Source organism: Cynoglossus semilaevis, chromosome 1 (genome assembly GCF_000523025.1).
Source record: "Cynoglossus semilaevis isolate Cse_v1.0 chromosome 1, Cse_v1.0, whole genome shotgun sequence".
Lineage (NCBI taxonomy): Eukaryota > Metazoa > Chordata > Actinopteri > Pleuronectiformes > Cynoglossidae > Cynoglossus > Cynoglossus semilaevis.
The window spans coordinates 11,747,143-11,761,413 of record NC_024307.1 but is presented as its reverse complement, the minus strand read 5'-3'; the positions used below and the strand labels follow the sequence as shown (position 1 = coordinate 11,761,413).

The following is a 14,271-nucleotide window of genomic DNA, read 5'->3' as shown; positions in this document are numbered from 1 at the left end:
ACTTTATGATATTTCACAGCGGCAAACACCGGTTTATGGTCGGAGCCAGATGGTGAATGTACTGTACATAAAAGAGTGTTGATTGTTAGTATTTATTCTAGACAAAAAATCAATACAGTGCAGCAACACTAGATTTCTGCTACTCCACTGTTAGCAGAGACATAAAGGTCTCTCATAAGTCAGTTGATTCTTGATTGATTACCCAAAAATTACAGTATATTCAATTTTTTTTTTCTATCCCTCCGTGAGGTGCAGCAGGCTCGTCGACACCTTCTTCTCCAGAACTCTGCCAACAGTCGGGCAGACTCTCAGTCCACGGTCTATTGATCCTGACTGGAACGTCACATCCAAGCGAAGGCTGTCTTTTCTCTTCTAGTGCCAAGGACGGTGGAAGGTGAGGGGTAGGAGTATTCAGATGAGCATTTTACAGCCTCTAGGTTCTGCTGACGCAGGTTATTTAGTGTTAGGTGAAGCGTATCATGTGACATGGATGAATGGGTGGATGGAGTGAATAGGTAGAGGTAGAGTCACATGGAGGAGCACATGTCCCTGTTCGGGCCTTGTTAAGTGTTGATAAGGCACGACTGCGACGCTAGTGGTGTCACGCATCCTAAATACCAGAGGAAAACACGTGACGGAAGAATCGCAATCATCCGTGGCTTCTTTCAAAATAAAAGTGATGAATGCACCTTTAGCGTTTATGGGTTCACACGTGACGGCGTCACACAGGGAACATAAATATGTTCCACACAAGGCTGGTCTTTCCACTGCTCAAACAGAGAGTGCCTCTGGGCGTTTTGGCTCAACTGTATTCCTGAGTTGAAGAAGAGCATCAATTTATGTTCCTGCAGGGGGCGCTGCGAAGAGCATGCTGAATTAACCAATAGTACACTGAGTTTGTCTATGAAGATTCTCAGTCATCCAGGTCATGGTCAACGTTGAAGAGTAACCCACCTCTCATCCAAGAGTTCAGTACACCGAGTTTGCATTGCATTAGCCAATAGTATGCTGTGTACGATCTCGTCTAAGTAAATAAGGCTACCAGCGATCGTTCGCAAATGCGCTTATCTCCATTTCAAAACAAGAATCCAAAGCCAAAACTTTCATATGTATAATTATTTTATAATGTCTTTTAGTTTATTTTTTGCTACCTTTCCTGATATATTGAAAATTTCGCAAGATCTCTGCGATGTACCGAGGGAGCGAAAGGAGAATTGCGATATAGAGAGGGAGCACTGTAGTTATTTTTCTGCATTTTGTAGATCATATATTAAAAAAATGGAAGTCTGAAGACATTTATGTGAACATTATATATGAACATGAAGTAAACGCATGCTACAATTTTACATCTGATAATGCTGTGATAGACCGGTCATGTATGCATTTGGATGCTATGCATTTGAAACACTTCAGTATTCTGTGGGCTCCTTGTCTTTCCCTTGAAGAAGAGTACAACCCTGTTGAAATTGGCCTGTCCAGTTTTGGTGATGAAGCAGTAGAGGAGTGGGTCTGCCAGGCAGTTCAGGGTGGAGATGGCAGTGCTGATCTTGTAAGGATAGAGATACCATTTCGCTTCCAGACACTGATCCAACATGACGCGGAGAAGCATCATGACGTGGATGGGCCCGAAGCAGAACACCAGACTGAGGAGAATCACCGTCAGTAGCCTGGATACCCTCTTACGTTCCTGCCTTTTTGTAGCGATGTTGGATCCCACCGCTAACCGGGTCTTCCAGGTGGAAAACATCACCACGAGAAGTGGGAGGATAAACCCCAGCAGGAAACGCAGTATATTAGCTCGGGCCATGGACTCAGTGAATGGCATGAAGATGTCAAAGCAGGCGGGAAACTCCCCCCCAGTGTAGGAGTCCTCCCACCTGATGGTGCTGGCGTTGAAGACGATCACCAGAATCCAAACGGCGACACTCACCGCTGCCGCGCAGCGGACCTTCTTCATGGACATGTACCTGAACGGGTGCACCACCGCCAGGTAGCGGTCCAACGAGATGCAGCACAGCAGAACATCGCTGGTGTAGAAGTTAGTATAGAGGAAGTAGATGGACATCAGACAGGCGTAGCCCCCGTGGATCCAGACCCCACGCCAGAGGAGGTCCAGCCACAGAGACAAGCCCACAGTGAAGGTCAGGTCGCTCAGGGCCAGGTTGAACAGATACACACCCAGCTCATTGTTTCGTGTGATGTGCTGCCAGGACACGTAGAGTGAGAAGGCATTGGACGGGATGGAGGTGATGATAACGATCAGGTAGAAAACCAGAAAAGCCCTCCTCCTGGTGTCGGTGTCGACAGAGTAACAGCTGGAATAGTTGAAGGCCACAGACAGGTTTTCTATGGCAGTGGAGTTTTCCATCACAAAGTAAAGGCTTTGCACCTTATGTAGAGACAAACGAGAGTTAAAAATCAAGATGATTGGCCCCCGCGCCCACAACGCACAAATTTTGTTTTACAATTCCTACAAAACTGCTTTTCTTATTAAACAAATACATTTTAACTATAAAATCACATGTAACATTTAAAATAAAACCTATATGTCCTGCAGAAACAATTCTGCCCCATTTGGGGGGCCTGCACCCCATTTTGGGAACCTCTAGGTTAAATCAATAAAACAACAGATAATCAAACTTTCTTTAAAAATGGTCTGTTTTACTTTAATGGTTGGACAAAAACAACAACAACAAAAAAAACCTAAACGTTTGTTGAATGTCAATTCAATGAAACAAAACAGATCATTTTCTATCCGATTATATGATCTTATTTGGTGGAAATTAAATTAATACTAGGCTTTGAAATTGATGAAAATGATTTTTGCACAATTTACTTTAGTACTAGCTCCCGAAACGACTAATGTTGTTGTTGTTGCAGTTTAGCTTGGCTTTTTTTTTAATTAATCAACAAAATCCCTAGTAAGTTAAAAATATTATTCACTTACTCAGATGTGGCTCTGCCTCCTCATTTAATGGAAGAAATAGAGATAATAAAACTGTAGAGACGACTCTGTGTCCCCGTTGTCCCCGTCCTCTTCGGCTTTATCAACCGGTTTAAAGAAACAGGAAGAGCTCACAACACCTCTCTGTCACAGCTCACTACTGTAGGCTTTTATTACCAGCTGAGTCCATTACTGAACAAACAACAGCCACAGGCAGATTTAATTTGGGTACAGTTTCTATATCAGGCTGCACGTCTGCATGTGTGTTGTGTCAACATAGACAGAGATGAAGATGATGATGATGGTGACGATGCAGCCTACGGACAGAACTGAAAAATTAAGTTGTTGTGACTGAACATGTGTCCTCGAAACGACAGGCCTGTATTATTTTATTGATTTTTCCGTCTGTCTCTCCTTCAGAGGACTATGAAGATGGACTGTTGTTTACTCTTCTACAAAACAAACATTAAAAAAAATGGAAAAAGCATCAAAATGAACAAAAACCTAGAAGCTACAAAGTTTTACATCAGCATGTACCCCAGTGGTCATAAACTGGTGGTTTGTGGGCCAAATCTGGCTCACTGAGCCGTCTACGCTGGTCCACAGCTGAATAAAAAGCAAATGTTAGACAGAAATGTGATTTATTTACATGATTTTTGTTTTAATGTCCCGCCCTCAAGGTGTACGTCCAGACAAATTCTGTCCCTCCAACAAATACAGTTGTTGACCCCTGATGTACACAAATATAGACATTACATTTACAAATACTGTAGAGTTGAACAAATGTTCACACTGTAGAACATTTATGCCTCTATGGGGTTTACCATTGATAATACCTTAATGCAATGCTTTTCAACATCGGGGTTGTGGCCCCATGTGGGTTCACCTGGAATTTAAATGCTGACGCTGGAAATCTCTAGTAATTGATAACAAAAAAAGAACATTTTTTAACTAATCATTATTATTTTAAAAGTATGATTAAAAACATCACTACCAACCTTTAAAAAGTGTATTATTTGGCTGAGCTGCCACTTCATTACTGACAGCTGTGATACATTTTTTTTTTCTTTCTACTAAATAATACATATTAGCAATTCTTTTTTTCTTTCTTTCTACTAAATAATACATATTAGCTTTACCAGCTGGCTAGCTCTCTTTGTGCTCCACTTTTATCCACTGTTGGTTTTGGCACGAACTGATGGGTGGAGTTGGATGGTAAACCTGTGGTTCAACATTTCTTTCTGGTTCAAACAGGCATGCAGTGGGATTCAAACCACAATTGCTTGTTGATACGTTTGCTGCCCACTTACCCACAGACGCCGCTGCCTCAGCCACTCATTGTAGTGACATCTAGAGTTTGTTTTCCCGCTGTTTTCACCTCTCAGCCGACGACACTTTCAAATAAACTCTTGTTCAAATTTACGTTCCTCCAAAATCATCAGACGCGGTCTGTAGATAATTAATTTCGGCCTCTTTTACGGCTGCTTTGTCATTTCCTCCACCAAAATTTCCCTGCCCTTTAACTGTTCCTGATATCGTGTTTTAAACCCTTTCTGAATAAACAGTGAATAACAGAACCTGTCATGGTTCCCGTACCTGTTTTGTTCACCATAACTCTGAGCAACAAAACAAACAAAAACAAAAAACCCGAAAAAAACAAAACAAAAAACAGATACAAACAGAAGTGCTCTGTGGATAGAAAAGAATTATTAAAGTCGAGAAAAATCTATGAAAAAAAATTGACCGTCAACACTAGAGACCTTTCTTCCACGGTCTCATTTATATGTAACTGGAAGAGAAATCTTGCAGCACCCCTTTGTGGTCATCTGTGGTCATTACAAATCAGGAAGTACAAACCTTGGACGCAAAAAAACCCCCCCAAAAACAAAAACAAAAAACAATATATTGGTTATGCTAATACAAATAAAAGAAGACCTAGTTTTTCCACTTACATTCCGTACATTTAATCATTTTTACCCCTAAGAAAGAGCAACACATACATATGAAGCACTAAAACATATTATGTTCGGGTGTATCTTTTCTATCTAAGTCCCCAGGTCTCTAAATGATTGTAGTTGTGTTTGATCGTTTTTAACAAAGATACCAGTTAACACTGAAAAATCACTCAAGACAACGGAAATTTTATAATAATATTTGTTCCTTTTAATCCATGAACTTTGCTGTACTGCGCTGCTCGTGTTCATGTAACGAACCTTAGCTATTATGAAAGGCACTGTATAAATGCAAGCTATTATTATTATTATTATTATTACTGCCTGACCGGTGGGTATAATTTGATAAATCTACTGTAGTAAAGTCCGCCAAGTTCTAGACAAAATCTTGGTTTTAGTCGGCAAAAAAAGATTGATTAGTGTTTCAGTCTGAGTCATAGAAGAAAGTCTGGCCTGGATCACCATGAAGGTTCACTTCAGAGTGCAGGAGTCAGGCAGGAAAAAATGTGGGATTAGCCAACAGTTGGATTTACGTCTGCAGTGTTTAAAATTCCAGTCTTTGTCAGAGCTGGACTACTGCTGGAGGTAGATATCAGAGTCTTGAACTTGTGATTCACATGCCTATAACGTAGTGTTGACTGAATATGGCCGAGCCTTGAAGTAAATTGACAACATTTAATACATCTATGTATGTCATTGTAAACGTTATTATTTGTTATAAAATAATATTATATATGCTGAATAAATTGAAAAAAAAACAACACTCATCAGTATCATAAAAAACAAAACATTATTTTATAAACAGAGTTTATATATTTAAAAACATGACAATATTTCACAATTAATTTTAGCTAAAAAACAAAAAACAATATTCTCATTAGTATCAAAAAACATTATTTTATAAACAGATGACAATATTTCACAATTAATTTTAGCCTAATCTAATTTAAATTTAGTTGACTTAAATAATTTGATACTTCTATGTTAAACTAAAATTAAATTAGAATTAAAATTAAGTTACAATTCTGTCAAAAGACAACTGTATTTTCTGGACTATAAGTCGCACCAGCCAGAGGATGAAAAAAAGTGTGACATATTGGAGTAGCGGATACTGGTACACAAACTGTGAGTGCCCTCTAGCGGCTGTCAGTGTGAAAATACCAAAACGTGAAATTATATATTTTAATATATACGTCGCAAACCCAGCCAAAGGATGCACAAAATGTCAACTAATTAAAATGTCTGTAAGAAGTAACATTTTCTTTAAAAAAACACAGTTCAGAAGTAAAACCAGAGTACAGTTTGGTGCTATTCAGATAATGAGGTTTGTAAAATGAGGATAAAGAGATGGAACTTCATATTGCACAAAATTTGAAAAAATTGGCTAAGTGGTTAGTAATGTGTTTGAGTCATTTCCCAGCCGTACTGTACTATATCTGCGATCTCCTGTTTCTCGTCATACTTTCCTGAAAACAGCATACATTTACACACAGCTCCGTTTGACCACATCATGATGACATCACCGCTGAGTCATCAGCAGCGGTCAAGATATCACAAGTTGGACTCACATCTGATCTTTGGCTTTAAAAAGGACTACAGGTTTAATCTGATCAGTTCTGACCATGTAGGTGGAGACCACCGACCGCTGATAGATGGTCATGTCTGACCCCCTGCGACGGTGTCCTTTCCTCCTGTAGATGGATCTCGCTTTCCTCCTGAAGTACTGTCCAGAGAAGACGTACAGCAGTGGGTTCAGGGCGCTGTTGAGAAAGGACAGGTACACTGAAACCTGACCTCCTATGTCCAGACTGTGGAACCACACGTCCTCCTCCAGAACCTCAAGGTCAACCAGTGTGTCCAGGAAGGTGAAGACCTGGAAAGGACCCCAGCAGAGTAAGAACAGCACGGTCACAGCATAAACCAGCACTGTGGCCTTTTTGTCGTCGCCGTCACGGAACCCCATGGTCTTCCTCCGCTGGTTTAAGACTATAATTATGTTCACACTGCTGAAAACCATGACCAGCAGGGGCAGCACGAAACCCACCAGGTTCATGAGGATTTGATTGACCAGCTTCCAGGAGACATCTTCAGAGTAATCCAGGATGCACGACATGGTCTGGTACTCTTGCATGAATTGAACTTTTCTGTGAAGCATGGTCGGCAGACTCAGCAGAAGTCCGAACATCCACAGGACGAGGCAGGCGATCTTGGCGTACAGTGTCCGCCTCAGCCACCTGGCCTTCATGGTCTTCACCAGGGCTAGGTATCGATCCACACTTATCATGACTATGCTGTAAATGCTGGTGTAGAAGTTGATGATAATGAGGGAGTTGACCAGTTTGCATAAAGCGTCCCCGTAGGGCCAGTTGAAGTCATTGAGGATGTTCATGGCCCAGAAGGGCAGCCCACACAGGAGAATAAAGTCGGCCAGAGCCAGGTTGGTCAGATAGGTCTCCGCCACCGTCAGTCGATCCCTGTGGGCCATGAACACCAGCAGGACGACGCTGTTACAGAGGAGGCCAACCAGGCATAAGATGAAGATGTAGGGAGGAACCACGGAGTAGACCAGCTTCCACTCTGCGGAGGTTGGAGGCTCCGATGGGTCAGGAGGTGGCGACGTAGTCATGTTTTCAGGAAACTTAGTTGGTGCAGAAAAATCAAAAAAACATTTCCTCAATAATTATGATTGTCAAAGACATCAGTGAGTCAAAAAAAAAAATACAATTTATGTGATAAGTCACACTGTAGCTGTGGTTTAATGAAAAACTAAATGAGATCAAACAGCAGCAGGTGGACATGTCATAGAGTTGGTGTACCTAGTCATTACTTCACATCCTAAATACTCAAAAATAGCAATCACATTTATTTGGTCTCATGCACTCCCTAGTGGCAGCTCGCACCTCACTTGTGAATCTCTAGTTTAAATGGCCTAATTGACTAAAATCTCAGCCTGTTTAGTTGATGACAATTGATATACTGCCAGGAATTGCCACGGCACAGTGGTTGGGAATCACTGCATTAGAGCAACAATAAGTAGAGGGGACACAGTATTGAACAGACAGTGGTTTTCATTGTGCTAATGTATTTAAATGTGTCAAACATTTCAATTTCAACAGTGCTAAAATATGTTCTCGAAGGATTAACAATTAAAGTGTTTGTCCATTTCCGGGGCAGAAGGATAGTGTTGATGGTAAATATAATGTTGGGAGAAGTCATAAGAAATATAGAGATGTAAGGAGAGGAAGAAGTTTCTGACTCTGTTGCCGTCTTCTTCTCTGAAGCAGCCACTGTCGGAAAACCATTTCGTTGGTTCTCAGCCAGGTTTTTTTTTTTTTTTGCTTTCTAGAACAATTCAAGTGCAAGTGAAGATCTGAAGCCAGAAGTTTCTCCTAGTTCTTTTTGAAGTCTCTGGGTGGTCCACCCTACTCTCCATTTGTCATACATTTTATATATACTCTTGTTTCCTGTATGAGGAGCATTTGTACAGGCTAATGTCAAAGACGCAAACTTAAACACAATCTTCTCCAGGAAAAGGCCAAATACACGAGAAATGTATCTTGAAGGAGTTGTTTATTTTCTTCACCGGAGAGTTTGAAACGATTAAAATGTAAATATTGATTATCTGGGAAGAGATTTAGGGAGATAAAGTCCATGTCTAAAACTATAGAGACACAACAGAGAGAAACGAAACACAACCAGGAAGTAAAAAAAACAAAGGTATTCGTAAAATACACAGTGATGTAGTCAGGAGGTGGCGATGTAGTCATGTTTTCAGGAAACTTAGTTGAGGCTCCGATGGGTCAGGAGGTGGCGACGTAGTCATGTTTTCAGGAAACTTAGTTGGTGCAGAAAAATCAAAAAAACATTTCCTCAATAATTATGATTGTCAAAGACATCAGTGAGTCAAAAAAAAAAATACAATTTATGTGATAAGTCACACTGTAGCTGTGGTTTAATGAAAAACTAAATGAGATCAAACAGCAGCAGGTGGACATGTCATAGAGTTGGTGTACCTAGTCATTACTTCACATCCTAAATACTCAAAAAGAGCAATCACATTTATTTGGTCTCATGCACTCCCTAGTGGCAGCTCGCACCTCACTTTGTGAATCTCTAGTTTAAATGGCCTAATTGACTAAAATCTCAGCCTGTTTAGTTGATGACAATTGATATACTGCCAGGAATTGCCACGGCACAGTGGTTGGGAATCACTGCATTAGAGCAACAATAAGTAGAGGGGACACAGTATTGAACAGACAGTGGTTTTCATTGTGCTAATGTATTTAAATGTGTCAAACATTTCAATTTCAACAGTGCTAAAATATGTTCTCGAAGGATTAACAATTAAAGTGTTTGTCCATTTCCGGGGCAGAAGGATAGTGTTGATGGTAAATATAATGTTGGGAGAAGTCATAAGAAATATAGAGATGTAAGGAGAGGAAGAAGTTTCTGACTCTGTTGCCGTCTTCTTCTCTGAAGCAGCCACTGTCGGAAAACCATTTCGTTGGTTCTCAGCCAGGTTTTTTTTTTTTTTTGCTTTCTAGAACAATTCAAGTGCAAGTGAAGATCTGAAGCCAGAAGTTTCTCCTAGTTCTTTTTGAAGTCTCTGGGTGGTCCACCCTACTCTCCATTTGTCATACATTTTATATATACTCTTGTTTCCTGTATGAGGAGCATTTGTACAGGCTAATGTCAAAGACGCAAACTTAAACACAATCTTCTCCAGGAAAAGGCCAAATACACGAGAAATGTATCTTGAAGGAGTTGTTTATTTTCTTCACCGGAGAGTTTGAAACGATTAAAATGTAAATATTGATTATCTGGGAAGAGATTTAGGGAGATAAAGTCCATGTCTAAAACTATAGAGACACAACAGAGAGAAACGAAACACAACCAGGAAGTAAAAAAAACAAAGGTATTCGTAAAATACACAGTGATGTACACAGTGAGTATTTTACAAAGACTACAGCATTCATACAAGTTGAGGGAACATGGAAAGCTGATTACCATATCTTTGAGTGAAAGGTTCATCCTGGGGCTGAAATAATCACCATGAAAAGACGGAAGAACATCTGCGTTCACGTAGCTCCTGATGGCGAAGGCAGCTTGGAGATGTGCTCGCAACGTTTCTTCTGTTTACACTGTGGCATTCTTCCATGGCCTCGGCCAAAGTCTTTAATATATCAACTTGTTTAGCAAACAGTCAGATTTCTGTCGCTGGACATGTTCAGTGCATGTCGGCGCGATGCTAATGTAACTGACGGAGATTGAAATTGAATACAAAGATAAAAGTTCTAACACTGACTACTGCAGGCTTCAGAGATGACATAGACAAGGATTATTTTACTCTGAAAATGTGATAAGTCTTTTATTGTTTGTTAATAAGAGAAGACAATCAGTCAGATAAACAGTGTCTAATCATATAAATATAAATACATAAATCAATTCATATAAATATAATATATATTTATTATATCTAAATATAAAAGGTTTGATGGATTTGTGTTGTTAGGTTAGCATTTACATACAATAAGCTGTTTTTTTATATATTACTGGTTCAGTTAACCAGTACTTGTACAGTAACCAGTACTACAAATGTAATCTCCTGTTATTCTTATAAGGCTACTTACTACAAGTGTACAGCGTTAACTGTGTCGGCTACTACAAGTGTACAGCGTTAACTGTGTTAATATTGTGTTATCTGCAGCAATGCTGCCCTCTGTTGTGTTCTCTCTCTCTTGTTTTTCCTGTGTGTTTCTTTAAAGATCTTCTTAAAGTAGGAATTACCAAAGTGTGGTGCGTGCACCCTGCTGGTGTGCGAACTTCCACTAGGGGGTGCACAAGAGAAAAAAATGAGATGGCGATTTGAAATATTGCCTTTTTGGAAAGTGAAAATAGCAATGTATGCCGTACAACTAACAACTGTAAACCGAAGCATCCTTTTCCATATAGCACCACATGATGGCACTGTACAACGTCAGAATGAAGGAAGAAAAGTTCCTTAATAAATTCATGGGATACGGCAGCGTAGCCACAAAACACTGTAGGTTGAGGGCGTTGTAAACCTGAGTCTAACTCAGAAACAAAATAGCTATACATATGTATCCCCCCCGGGCACACACAGACTGCAGCCGTGAGCAGTGAGATGGATGGAAAGGGAAACCACTGGGCACAGGTTAAAGGGATGAGACTAATGAGGAGGAGGAGACAGGAAGGAGCAGGGACAGGCAAGCTGACAAAAACATTCTGATCATCTGGTTTGTGATTTTTGCTGCAGTTATGACCAACGATTAGCCATTTGTGAGCTAAAATGTAATTAGCTTGTAAGCTGTTGTCCTGTACAGCTTTATAAAACACCTTTTGTGAACATTTTCATGGAGCCGTCCCATGACGTGAAAAGCAGGACAGCAGCAGCTAGCTGTCTAGAAATGTGACTTATGTGAAGCTAACAATACAATACATCCCATTTCTTTCACCTCCTTTCCACTAGAAACATGTCTGTTCGTATCAACCTCAACTCAAAACTCCTAAGACATGATCAGCATTAAAAATATAAATATATATATAAAATATATACTCAAAACTCCTAAGACGTGACCAGCATTAAAAATATAAATATAAATATAAAATATAATAAAGTGCCACAAAAAAAAAAAAAAAATGAAGTGCCACAACAAAACAAAAACAACAAAACCCTCAAAACAAAACAAAAAAACTTCAACAAGTTGTTCAGTCTGACTGATCCTAAGTAAAATCCCCAGCAAATGAATGAGTCCAGGTTTTTATGCTGGAACCTTTACTGGAAGAACCAATCAGTTCGCAGCATCCACTTAATCACACACCTGAAATTTTAATTAGCCACAGACACACACACCTGCAGCTCATCACACATTATCATCGTCTCGTGGTTTAGACTTTGCTCAGCTGGTTTGAGATCATTACTGGTCTGAACAGACTTCCTCCAGCTCCGACCTGAACTCCGACTCTTCACTGGCTTCATAATCACATACAGGAGAGGATTCAATGAGCCGTTACTGCAGCCAGTGTCAGTAACTTAGTGGTTCAACTGAAGTAACCTCAGAAACAGCCAGTGTTTGGCAGGTGAAAAAAATAAAAACAAAAATAGATATATAATTATTTTCTTTTCTTGACATAATAACTTTCCACTGACTGCAGACTTTAACTCTGTGTTTGGAGCCTTTTCTGGGAAGTTTAACCTTTTGGTTTTAGCTAAACCAGTGTGTGGATGTAGAGATGAGTATTTTTATTTTTTTTTTTATGCCGGTGGTTATCACCACCATATAAGAGGGACGAAGTGTGAACTGGCAGCAGTCGTAGTAACAAGCTGTCGAGTGACATAAACTGTGCTGTGATTTGAAGCAGCAGGTGGCTTTTGCAGACGGAGTCAGAGAGAAAAAATAATCTATAGAAAACAAAACTTTTTCTGCAGCGCCCCCTTTTGTACTTTTTGTAAATTACTTCAAAATGCCACTGAACTTTATTAATTCAAACATTCTAATTCCTAAAAAATCAAATTCCCAGTGTTACACAAATGACGAAAAAAAAGACCTGCAATAATTCCGTGCCCCCCACTTTGGGAACAATGGCATTAAAACGGGGATAGTTTAATTAATAATAAATAAAGCATATGTTTTTATTAATCCCCACTATTTAAATGTACATTCTGATTGTTGACCAATGAGTCCAGATGTGAAATAAGATTTGAAAACAGAGTTTCACAATCACACAGGACAAAAATACGCTGTGTTTTCCTCAGTGCAGTCTCTTCCACTCGGACTAAACGGCTTCATGTTATTTCACAACAGTTTCCAGCCCTAGCCTGCCTCCTGACCGAGGTTTCCTGTTTGGCATGACATGTTCTCATTTCTGAGACAACTATGGGTGTACCCAGCATGCCCACAGCCCACACTGAGTCAACAGTGGGCCATTACAAGACGGTGCAGAGGCAGTCATGTACAATGAGAGCAAACAGCCAGTGAAGACGGAGCATGTTTGTGTGTCACCACTGGAAAGTCTTTGCCAGGAGCCTGATGTTAAATCTGGAGAGTGTGAGTCAGGGAATACCAGAAAAAAAAAACACTTAGCAAGCAGTTGTTACGGCTTTGAAAACTTTTGTTTTCCAACTTTCTTTTACATTTACAGAATCTGGTGTTGCTCAGTGGTGAGGGAGTTCATTGATCCCTGAAAGAGTCAGGCTTCAATTCAGCTGTTTTTAATTCAGAGACTCAAAGTCATTTTCGTCGTTTTCAACAGCCTCATCATTTCTGACACGACGACTTCAAATGACGACATGTGGGGTTAAATGACAGTGATGTCATTAGGTGATGCACCAGCCGACTGATCAAAATGGGATGAAAACACATGGCAGAAGAAAGAAAATTAAACATTGCATTTGAGTGGAGTCATATTTGAATATAGTTTGCTAAAATTATTAATTATTTAAAAAGACCATTCGTCCAAACGTGTCAGCAACTCATCAAAAAGAACTCTTATATTCTATATACTGTAGTTCACTTTGGTCCAGATGCCACATACAACCTGATTAGATGTCAAGTGGGCCGGAACCAGTACAATCATGACATAATTACCTGTTGACAACAATAAGTCTGTGTAACCCCCCCCCTCCTTTGTTTTCATGCAAATAAGTACAAGTATATTAGAAAATAATATTACTACTATATGTAATGAAAGATCATTTGACAAAACATCATCGTGTTGAGCCCCCTACTCGGCCGGTTTTGGCCCACGGGCCACATGTTTGACGCCCCTGATGTATGACTTGGCAGATACAATTTATGTCAAAGTAAAACATTATTTTTATTAGATATATTATTATATATAGATATAAATATATATATACTGTATATACATACATATATATTTGTTTTATAATGTAAAGCATTATCCATCTTTCTAAGTAGTAAAAGAGACAATTATCAATTGTTATCTTATTTATTAATGCTTACAGTGAGGACAGTACAGGCAATATTTACATCCACATACAAAGAAAGACATGACAAAATATAAACATGTAAACATTACATAAGTATTTAAACACACTAAGGATGCATAACAACCGATTCTACCAACGTCCCTTTTTTGTAGGGTCAACGCGAGCAAAATAATACATACAGCAATACTTGAATGATGTCATCGTAACCAGCGTTAAGCGCCCTCTCCAGGAGAGATCTTTCCTGACTTGTTGTGAGCCTAAAACCTGTTCTCTGAAAAGGTTTCAGGGCTCACAGATGGGTGATTTGGTCCCATTGTGATATAATTACATTCAGTGCAAATCTAATCATGAATCATGTCATCATCATTATCTCGGACTCAGAGATTTGTCCGTGCCTCTGT

General features: G+C 39.6%; 2 protein-coding genes across 2 annotated transcripts; both read right to left on the bottom strand.

The window, feature by feature from the left end:
* Positions 1-1,085: 1,085 nt before the first annotated feature.
* On the bottom strand, positions 1,086-2,697 carry gpr65 (G protein-coupled receptor 65). Its single transcript, XM_025063198.1, has one exon. The coding sequence runs from the start codon at positions 2,366-2,368 to the stop codon at positions 1,373-1,375; it is 996 nt and encodes a 331-aa protein (XP_024918966.1). The 5' UTR covers positions 2,369-2,697; the 3' UTR covers positions 1,086-1,372.
* A 3,077-nt stretch (positions 2,698-5,774) lies between these two features.
* bdkrb1 (bradykinin receptor B1) lies at positions 5,775-7,522 on the bottom strand. The gene has a single exon (XM_008311288.2). It carries the CDS (start codon positions 7,520-7,522, stop codon positions 6,461-6,463), a length of 1,062 nt encoding a protein of 353 aa, XP_008309510.1. The 3' UTR covers positions 5,775-6,460.
* Between the last annotated feature and the right edge of the window lie 6,749 nt (positions 7,523-14,271).

Bases quoted from the DNA above. Each gene is read 5' to 3' on its own strand.
- gpr65 (XM_025063198.1), bottom strand. From the start codon at position 2,368: ATGGAAAACTCCACTGCCATAGAAAACCTGTCTGTGGCCTTCAACTAT.
- bdkrb1 (XM_008311288.2), bottom strand. From the start codon at position 7,522: ATGACTACGTCGCCACCTCCTGACCCATCGGAGCCTCCAACCTCCGCA.